The sequence below is a fragment of the Sinocyclocheilus rhinocerous genome, unplaced genomic scaffold (genome assembly GCF_001515625.1).
Source record: "Sinocyclocheilus rhinocerous isolate Xijiao unplaced genomic scaffold, SAMN03320098_v1.1 scaffold2440, whole genome shotgun sequence".
Classification (NCBI taxonomy): domain Eukaryota; kingdom Metazoa; phylum Chordata; class Actinopteri; order Cypriniformes; family Cyprinidae; genus Sinocyclocheilus; species Sinocyclocheilus rhinocerous.
In genome coordinates, this window is record NW_015659942.1 from 101,707 (window position 1) to 112,511 (window position 10,805).

General features: G+C 37.5%; 1 protein-coding gene across 1 annotated transcript in view; it reads left to right on the forward strand.

Moving 5' to 3' along the window:
• The window catches only part of LOC107724635 (contactin-6), a 12,531-nt gene continuing 1,726 nt past the window's right edge, over positions 1 to 10,805 (forward strand). The window contains exons 1-8 of the mRNA XM_016533634.1: positions 1 to 78; positions 3,763 to 4,011; positions 4,379 to 4,657; positions 5,428 to 5,676; positions 6,028 to 6,306; positions 9,191 to 9,235; positions 10,002 to 10,118; positions 10,243 to 10,293. Coding sequence (XP_016389120.1) covers positions 12 to 78; positions 3,763 to 4,011; positions 4,379 to 4,657; positions 5,428 to 5,676; positions 6,028 to 6,306; positions 9,191 to 9,235; positions 10,002 to 10,118; positions 10,243 to 10,293 — 1,336 coding nt within the window. The 5' untranslated portion in view covers positions 1 to 11. The remainder of the gene's footprint in view (positions 79 to 3,762; positions 4,012 to 4,378; positions 4,658 to 5,427; positions 5,677 to 6,027; positions 6,307 to 9,190; positions 9,236 to 10,001; positions 10,119 to 10,242; positions 10,294 to 10,805) is intronic.

Below are 10,805 nucleotides of genomic sequence, written 5' to 3' on the forward strand. Positions count from 1 at the left end.
TAGTCACAGCAATGAGAAACCTTATTCTAACCTGGATATTTCTCTTTATTTTACATCTGACCAAAGAGGACACTTCAGGTAAAACAAACGACTGAATCTAAATCCATTTCTTGTTTTTTTGCTCAACTGCTTCGCTGTTGTTGTCAGCAGTTGATCTTTATGTTAGAAATGCAACAGAATAAGCTATTGTCTTTGATGATCTCAGTACTAATATATTCATAAAATCTGCAGTGGAACAGTCTGATGTGTTATCATTTATGAGCATATGAAAGTATGATGCACTTTTATGTAAATAGTAAAAAGTAGTTATGCACTTAAATAGTAAAGCTACTGTATTAAATAATCTTTCACTATTACTGAGACATTAAAAAGGACAGTTCAACACAAAACTGATCACTCTGTCAGCATTTATTGGTTACACTTTATTTCAATAGTCCACTTTAGACATTCTATTAACTATAAGTAACTTTGTAACTACATGTCAACTAATTCTCATTAATTTGCAACTACATGTCTACTAACTCTCAGAGTAGACTGTTAGGGTAGGTTTAGGGTTAGTAGAATAAGTTGACAAAGAAAGTGTTAGAAGATATTAAGCAGACAGTCTACTAATACTCTACTAACTGCTAGTTGACATGTAGCTGCAAAGTTACTTACTGTTAATAGAATGTCTAAAGTGGACTATCGAAATAAAGTGTTACCCATTTATTCATCAAGCCTGTATGAATTTCTTCTGCTGAACAAATGTTTAGTTTTTGCCTTATAATGAAAGTAAAAAGGGTCTAAAACAACTAATAATCAGCATCGCCATGGCACTCTTAATACATTTGAAAAGACTTTTGGTTACACTTTATTTTTCACTTTTCATTCTATTAAGGTGTCCTTGTTACAGTGTAATTATATGTTTAAGTACTGAGTAATATTAATTAACTATATGTACTTACTATATGGTTACGGTTAGGATTAGGGTTTGGCTTAGTGTTACTTGCATGTAATTATGCACAATTTATTGTTATTACAGTAGTAAGTAAATGTAACATTAGGGTGGCCCTTATTTTTGGACTTTTGAAATCTTCTGCTCTCACCCTCCCAGTTAATGAGAAATGGAAACAAACCAAATTTTGCAGAGATTGGACTACATTTAGGGTGTGCTCAACAAAGTTGAAATTCTTAATATATATAATATATAATATAATGTATTCTTAATCCGTTCAAAACGCAGATTGATTCAGAAACTAAACACTGCTGTGTTGCTCAGAGACGCACAACAATCCTGCTATGGCTTTAAAGGGAATATATTATTTGCACATAATCATAATAATATTGATTAAACACATAATATTGTGTTTAAAATATAACAATATCAAATTCTTATTTTCTGAACTGTTGTATAAATTCACATTTAAACTTGTGATATTCGGGACAAACAGCACGCATTTGATATTGCTCTCGGTGCTCGTGTGATATCGCTTATCGTATGATATAAATATGAGACAAAAACACATACAGGGGCATTTTTGCACCAATATCTTGAATTTTAGGGCATAAATGCATTTATGGAGTTGTTGCCCTGCATCATATTTGTCAAAAGTCAACTGTATGAACTGTAAGATGACGTATAGGTCTGGGGGCGGGGCCAGTGCGTTAACTGTGTTAAAATATTTTAATTGCGTAATTTTTTATATAACTAACTAATTAAGTTACCGCGATAAACTGACAGCCCAAACAATTATACAAAACCATTAGTAAACTGTGAATTATGTCAAAAACGAGAACACAGAACAGTTGTTAGTCTTAAAATGTTAAATTACACTTTCGCCGATAGCTTTGTGGACATTGCGCTTCAGGTGTCCCGAGTTTGAGTCCCAGCTCGCAGACCTAGGAATGAACACTCGTATGTTCTGCCATTGACGTGACATGTTGCCAAGTATGGTGACCCATACTCAGATTTTGTGCTCTGCATTCAACCCATCCCCACAAACCGTGAACACACACACCACCTGGAGCAGTTGGGGGATCGTGTCTAGCTCAAGGGTCTCACCTCAGTTGTGGTATTGAGGGTGGAAGAGAAGAGAGCGCTGGTCATTCACTCCCCCCACATACAATCCCTTCTGGTACCGAGACTCGAACCCGTGACCTTCAGATTACAAGTCTGACTCTAACCATTAGGCCACAACTGCCCCTCATCTCTGACATCAGAAACATTCAACATATTATCAGTGAACAAAAACTTTGAAAAGATACATTCTTTGAGCACACCCTAAATGACAAATTATCTGGATGGAATTTTGCATACATTACTTACTTCTAGTGGAGAAACAAATGAGGGGGTGAGAGAGGTTAACATTTCCAATATATATATATATATATATATATATATACACCCCCCAATAACGGCCACCCTAATGTAACGTGTAACAAGGACACCTTAAAATAAAGTGTTGCCAGACTTTTTAATTAAGAATGCCATGACAATGTTGTTTTTCCCCTTTGCATATTAAGTATAACCTCTCTAATTATAACTGTTTCCAGCATTGCAGAATTCTCTGCTCATTAATATGTTTGAACCACAGGGTCCAAAACAACACTGGACTTTTTTTTGTTTTTTTGTATGTAGAAAAAAACATGCTGACATTCAGTTTAGAGTGAGAAAATGACAGAATTTTCATTTCTATGTGAACTCTTTAATCTAAATGCATGACATTTAATATTTAATATATATATATATATATATATATATATATATATACACCCCTCAATAAGGGCCACCCTAATGTAACGTGTAACAAGGACACCTTAAAATAAAGTGTTGCCAGACTTTTTAATTAAGAATGCCATGACAATGTTGTTTTTCCCCTTTGCATATTAAGTATAACCTCTCTAATTATAACTGTTTCCAGCATTGCAGAATTCTCTGCTCATTAATATGTTTGAACCACAGGGTCCAAAACAACACTGGACTTTTTTTTGTTTTTTTGTATGTAGAAAAAAACATGCTGACATTCAGTTTAGAGTGAGAAAATGACAGAATTTTCATTTCTATGTGAACTCTTTAATCTAAATGCATGACATTTAATATTTAATAACAGGCAGGCATGTTAGTGTATGATGAGAGACATAAAACAGCTAGCCCTTCTGACCAGGTTACTGACCAGTTTACCTAAATTCCTAATCCAAAATATCCTATTCAGAAATATAAAACTGGTATCAGTTTAGAGACAAAAAAAGCAATGTTAACTTCCATTTCAAACGGAGTCACAGGAACGTAGCCACTGTCCACACACTTCCTTCTGATAAGGTATAAATAGGAGCAGACTCAGGAAGTCCAGTCAGCCTCAGCTCTGAATGTGTGTTCATATCAAAGTGAGTCGGCTGTTCCTTTACAGAACAACCTCCCTTTGCTTGCTATAGCAATAAGGTGTTTTAGATTATTACTCATGTTGCAATCAATAAAGCCATTTCCCATTTAGCATTACAAAATATTTCAAATACTATACTAAGCTATTTAAAATTTGCAAAGAAAATATGTGTGTTGTTTGGTGCTCGCCCATAATTTGCTGTCATGAAGGTGTTATAATGAGTGAGTTTTGGTGGATTGTGAGGTGTAGAGTGCAAGTAAAAACAGCCCACTTGATATTAATTTCTCACCTCATGTAAACCCATGGGCATATGACAGTTTAAGGAAAGCAATGCATTAAAGACTGATGTTACATTTAAATGTGAAATGTGAGCGTATAATCTCTGACCTTTCACCTTTCTCAGTGCAAAAGCTGAGCGCCCCAGAAAAGCATTTTCTTGTCCTGATGTGTTCTGACGCTCCATATGTTGACTGGAGCCATGGGCTGGAAAGGGTGATCGCCTCTAGACGAGGAAAGCAGGTGTCTTACCTGGACCAAAGCAAACACCAGCTGCTTGAAGACGGCCAGCTCTCCATTAAAGACCTGCAGGAGTCAGACGCAGGAGAATATTACTGCAACCATCAGCTAGTGGCAGATATCACTGTGCTCAAAGGTATTTTAGTTGTGGCATGTCTTTCCAAACTCACGCTATTTTCTTTCTTCTGTGGGAATACAAAAGACTCAATTTTGAAAGCATACTGTGACCACAGGTTGCCAAGACCCAAAAAGGACAAAAAAGCACCATGAGCGTAGCATAAAAATAGTTAATGTCAATCATGCAATATATTTCAAGTCAGCAGAAGACAAACACTTCAGCGTCATTTACACTGTACACAAACCTGTATGCATTCATTTCTTTTCTTCTTACTTTGTATGTGTTCTTAGAGTTGTTTTCTTCTTACATAAGCTTTCTTGAATTAATCATTCTTTCTTTCTTTCTTTCTTTCTTGCTTTCTTTCTTTCTTTTTCTTTCTTTCCAGGCCATAACTTTACAGTTCCTGAGGGCACAACTGTTTATCTGCCATGTAAGACGTCTGATAAAATGAAGCAGAGATGGGCATTCAAACGCACTCCTCAGTCCAGAAAAGAGTTCATCTCCACGCTTTATAAAAACAGCACCGTAAAGAAAGAGAGAGCTGATCCAACATTAAGATTCACTCATACCATCAACCACCTGATTATCTCCAATCTCCAGCTGCAGGACTCTGGGCTTTATCTGTGCAACAACAGAGAGATGGCTTTCCTTACGGTGACCACAGGTAGCACTGAGCACAATATCAACACTCAATATACAGTACAATTTCTATTACATTTCTATTATGATAGGAATTTCCCTAGGGTATTGATACCATGCAATAAAAAGGTGTCCCCAAAACATACAGCGGGTAAAATAAGTATTGAACACGTCACCATTTTTCTCAGTAAATATGTTTCTAAAGGTGTTGTTGACATGGAATTTTCACCAGATGTCAACAACAACCCAAGTAATCCATACATACAAAGAAAACAAAACAAATAAGTTTAGAAATTAAGTTATGTGTAATAAAATGCAATGACACAAGGAAAAAGTATTGAACGCATGAAGAAAGGGAGGTGCAACAAGGCATGGAAAGCCAAGACACCAGCTGAAATCTATCAGTAATTCCTTTACAGAACAACCTCCCTTTGCTTGCTATAGCAATAAGGTGTTTTAGATTATTACTCATGTTGCAATCAATAAAGCCATTTCCCATTTAGCATTACAAAATATTTCAAATACTATACTAAGCTATTTAAAATTTGCAAAGAAAATATGTGTGTTGTTTGGTGCTCGCCCATAATTTGCTGTCATGAAGGTGTTATAATGAGTGAGTTTTGGTGGATTGTGAGGTGTAGAGTGCAAGTAAAAACAGCCCACTTGATATTAATTTCTCACCTCATGTAAACCCATGGGCATATGACAGTTTAAGGAAAGCAATGCATTAAAGACTGATGTTACATTTAAATGTGAAATGTGAGCGTATAATCTCTGACCTTTCACCTTTCTCAGTGCAAAAGCTGAGCGCCCCAGAAAAGCATTTTCTTGTCCTGATGTGTTCTGACGCTCCATATGTTGACTGGAGCCATGGGCTGGAAAGGGTGATCGCCTCTAGACGAGGAAAGCAGGTGTCTTACCTGGACCAAAGCAAACACCAGCTGCTTGAAGACGGCCAGCTCTCCATTAAAGACCTGCAGGAGTCAGACGCAGGAGAATATTACTGCAACCATCAGCTAGTGGCAGATATCACTGTGCTCAAAGGTATTTTAGTTGTGGCATGTCTTTCCAAACTCACGCTATTTTCTTTCTTCTGTGGGAATACAAAAGACTCAATTTTGAAAGCATACTGTGACCACAGGTTGCCAAGACCCAAAAAGGACAAAAAAGCACCATGAGCGTAGCATAAAAATAGTTAATGTCAATCATGCAATATATTTCAAGTCAGCAGAAGACAAACACTTCAGCGTCATTTACACTGTACACAAACCTGTATGCATTCATTTCTTTTCTTCTTACTTTGTATGTGTTCTTAGAGTTGTTTTCTTCTTACATAAGCTTTCTTGAATTAATCATTCTTTCTTTCTTTCTTTCTTTCTTTTTCTTTCTTTCCAGGCCATAACTTTACAGTTCCTGAGGGCACAACTGTTTATCTGCCATGTAAGACGTCTGATAAAATGAAGCAGAGATGGGCATTCAAACGCACTCCTCAGTCCAGAAAAGAGTTCATCTCCACGCTTTATAAAAACAGCACCGTAAAGAAAGAGAGAGCTGATCCAACATTAAGATTCACTCATACCATCAACCACCTGATTATCTCCAATCTCCAGCTGCAGGACTCTGGGCTTTATCTGTGCAACAACAGAGAGATGGCTTTCCTTACGGTGACCACAGGTAGCACTGAGCACAATATCAACACTCAATATACAGTACAATTTCTATTACATTTCTATTATGATAGGAATTTCCCTAGGGTATTGATACCATGCAATAAAAAGGTGTCCCCAAAACATACAGCGGGTAAAATAAGTATTGAACACGTCACCATTTTTCTCAGTAAATATGTTTCTAAAGGTGTTGTTGACATGGAATTTTCACCAGATGTCAACAACAACCCAAGTAATCCATACATACAAAGAAAACAAAACAAATAAGTTTAGAAATTAAGTTATGTGTAATAAAATGCAATGACACAAGGAAAAAGTATTGAACGCATGAAGAAAGGGAGGTGCAACAAGGCATGGAAAGCCAAGACACCAGCTGAAATCTATCAGTAACTAGAAAGCATTCCTGCCCCTTGTCAGTGGAAATTAATATTAGCTGCTTCCCAACACCTACAGTACCAGGATGATGAAGATGAAACAAGGGTGGACATTTCAGCAAGGCAATGATCCCAAACACAGCCAAGGAATTGGTTTCAGAGAAAGAAAATAAAGCTGCTAGAATGACTTGGCCATCAAAGATTACACCAAGATTTCTGAACGAAGTTGATGGGGTAATTGTAGAAGAACCTAGCTGGATGGTGAAATCATGTTGTAGAGTTGGAGTGGCAGGGAAGACAAGAAGCTCAGTCTTTGCCAGGTTGAGCTGTAGGTGATGTTCTTTCATCCATGCCGAGATATCTGCCAGGCAGTCTGAGATCCGTACAGTTACTGTTGGATCATCTGGTTGAAATGAAAGATACAGCTGTGTATCATCAGCATAGCAATGGTAGGAGAAGCCATGTGCCTGTATGATGGGACCCAGTGATGTAGTGTATATGGAGAAGAGGAGGGGTCCAAGAACAGATCCCTGAGGAACAGTGTTGGGTGTAACGTGTTACTGTAATTAAATTACTTATCCACTGAAAAAGTAAAGTAAGGGATTACTGCTCATTTTTATGTAATTTAATTGGTTACATCTAAAGTGCTTGCGTTACATACTGAAAATAATTTCAGCTGTTCTAAAATCAATATTGAACTTGAAATCTAAATGTATCGTCTAAAATTGAATGCAGCGTCTTTAACGCTCTTTGCGTTGGCGCATTTACTTGCAGTATTTTCTGATAGAGAAAATAACCTAATATACTCAGATACAGTAGATAAGACTAAAATCTATCGAATCTAAAAAGGGTATACTTTGATATGTGTAAACTGACAATAACAACAAAACACTGTGCTTTTGTAAAATAAAGAAAACAAACAGGGTGCGCTTTCAGTCGTCTCAGTTTCCGTGAACTTCTATCTGCAACGTGTCACAAAAATGAACCGAAACTCAGCGAATGCTTGACACACACAGCCATGAGAGATATAGAAAGCTTGAGGTGTCTACTTTTAAATGAACCAACTCAAATTGAAAAAGAATATTCTCTGATTATGTAATACTGTAACAGATCGGCCAGGCTCCACCACCACCCAATCACAACGATCCCTCTCACCTGAGTTCTGAGCACCTGCACCTGTCACCTATCAAGCACCTCATCAACCAGCCTGCATAAAAGCACACACCTCAGACACCCTCACTGTCCGGTCTCGTATAGACGTAGAGGACTCAATGACTTTGCTACTACTTCCATTTGAATACTTCCTGCATTACTTACCTCCTGTGTTCCTCCTAGTGTCTCCTCGTCTCCTGTTCCTCCTTGTTCAAGGATCGCTGAGGTGTGTGCTCCTCCTGCCTACATTCCAGCTCCTGTAAAGCCAAAGACTCGGATTCCCCCACTCATCATATCCTTCGAACTATTCATTCACCATCACATCCTCTGGATCCTACCCCAGTACTCTCTGTGACCAAATAAACCTGTTTTATATATACTAACCTGTTGTGTCAGACCTCTTCCGTTACAAATACGTTTAAAAAACTAAAGCGAGGAAGTCTTTCCTGTCTCTGAACTCAATATCTGCAGTCACACCTGTGTGCAAACATCTTCCTCACCTACAAAAATAGATTAAAATAATAATAATAATAATAATAATAGATTCATCTACTTTTCATTGTTTTTGGAAGAAGACCTGCTTTGAGGAATAAGCCGGAATTTACCTCAGAAGAACAGTGCGATCTGACGCGGCTTTCTTTCTTTCTTCAGCGGAGGATACAATTTCTGTATTTTTGTTTTGGGGGGCTATAATATTGTCCTGTCCTGTCATGTTTACTGCCATTCCATGTGTGGGGATGACTTCTGATGCGACAGCTTGTTTTACATATGCTTAGCAGCATGCGGATATATTGGCTTGTATTGTTCATTTCTTGCGCATCCTGCTTTAGGGGTGATTTCATGTATGTTAAATGTGCAGCAGGTCTGTGGCTGTTTTGGCGGTAGCAAGTCTCTGTACGGCAGCAGAAGCAGTGTAGCAGATCTATTCTGTTAACACATTGACATCATCATATCGATAGCCATGCCAATCTATTCTGAGAGTTGGTACCTTACAACTCTCGACTTTTCTGAACCGTTTTCCAGTGCCACTGAATCAGCTGTGTTTTGGTGATTTTAGTGGATGAAGTTCACACAGGTGTCCAAACAGAGGAACCAGGTGTAGATCATCACATCAACTGTGAACATGTTCCAACATATCACAATCACAGAATGTCTCAATGCAACATATCTTCAAACCTAAAAAAAGTGTCTGTGTATTATCATTCTTTAAAATATCACTTGCTTTGATATCATGTTATCTAATGTATTGACACTGCAACACGTGACATGAATCCATGCATTGAAAGTATTACAATTCTCAGTATACAAAATGTTTTATTTTCTAGACAGTGTAATGGAATAAGATTGTATGTTTCTTTTTCACAGAATCGACTGAAATTGAAAACAGCAGTCCAGATATAAATAAATATCGTAAGTTCTGTTAATTTTTCCACTAGTTGCACGAGAAAGTCTGTGAGCTCTTAAGTATTTTCTGTATTTCTGTATAAATTCAACCCATATCGAATTTGAATTTCATTCTATAACTAGACAAAGAGAATCCAATTAGACAAACATTACACAAATCTACAGGAAAAGGAGAGACGCGTAAACATCTGTGCTGCAGAAAGTATGTGAACCTCTAGGATTATCAGTCTATTTAAAGAGGTAACTGCAGCCCGTGGTTTCAGGAAAGAAGATAAAACAGGTGAGAGTTGAACAGCTCTGCCCTACCGTAAGAGTTCAGCTCTCTGCATTGGCTAATGTTAGTGATGTTCATCAGATGTATGTGGCAGGATAGTAGTGAGGAAGCCACTGCACTCTTAGAAGAACATTCCTGCACGTCTAAAATTTGCCACATGACTACAGAAACAATGTTTCGTACAAAACACCAAACACTGCATTCAGTAATAAGAAACTCATCCAGCCGTAAAACGCTGTGCGGGCAGTATAATGGTCCGGCCTAGAGCTGGAGCAGGACACTTATAGATAGAACAATGATTTCTGCATACTACAAGAGAATGTCAAGCGCCAGCCTGTAAAAACATCAAAGTGCACCATGTTTTTCTTTTTAGATTTTCTTTACCATGTTATAGTACTAGACAAACATCTGATCTCAATGTAGCTCAAAGTAAAAAAAAAAAATCTCCTGGCTTCATAAACTGTACGGTCTGTAAAACATGAACGTGTGTGTGTTTAGTGACAGTGGCCGTCCTGCTGGCTTTGTGCATACTGGCGATGGTTTGTGTTGGCCTTCTGTCTGTGACGATTGGCTGGAAAAGCAGGAGAAGGAGAAGAAACATTAGAAAAGAAACAGGTGCATTTGACTTGGACTCCATCTTTTGGCCAAAATTTAATTAAAACACACACACACACACACACAAAATAAAATACAAATAAATAAATAAATGATTGATTGGTTGATTGTTTTTTTTTCCCAGAGTCGACAGACATTGCATCAGGTCTACAATTACAAAGGATGTCAAATGAAGGTAGGGGTGGAATAATGTTATTATAAATAACATTATAATTAAATGTTATATAAATGTTGCATTACAGTTTTTCTCGATTGCTTAAACACTATCACCAGGCTTTTGAACAAAAATTTCAAAACCATAACGCCATTTATCAAAAAGCACACCTATTTCCCTAAACTATAAACACTATTCCCCTTTTTGACACATGAATCAGATTTGTTGAACTGTCACTGCAAAACTCTACACACAAATCCCTTCATTTCTCATTGCCTAGACCATGTTGTCATTTAGAAAGCACTAGCATTCAATATTGTTCACTCAAGTCAGCATAGCTTGAGCTCAATTAGCACACAGTTACCCACGTGGAAACACTAAGAGTCAAAATTTATCACACACCAATCAGAACCTTCAATAGATAGATAAAAGAGCCCAAGTCAGTTCATTCAGTTTTGGAACAATGGATCCAGAGAGATGTGATTGAAAAGGTCGAGGACACCAGAGAGGAGGAGGAGGAGGAAGAGGATGAG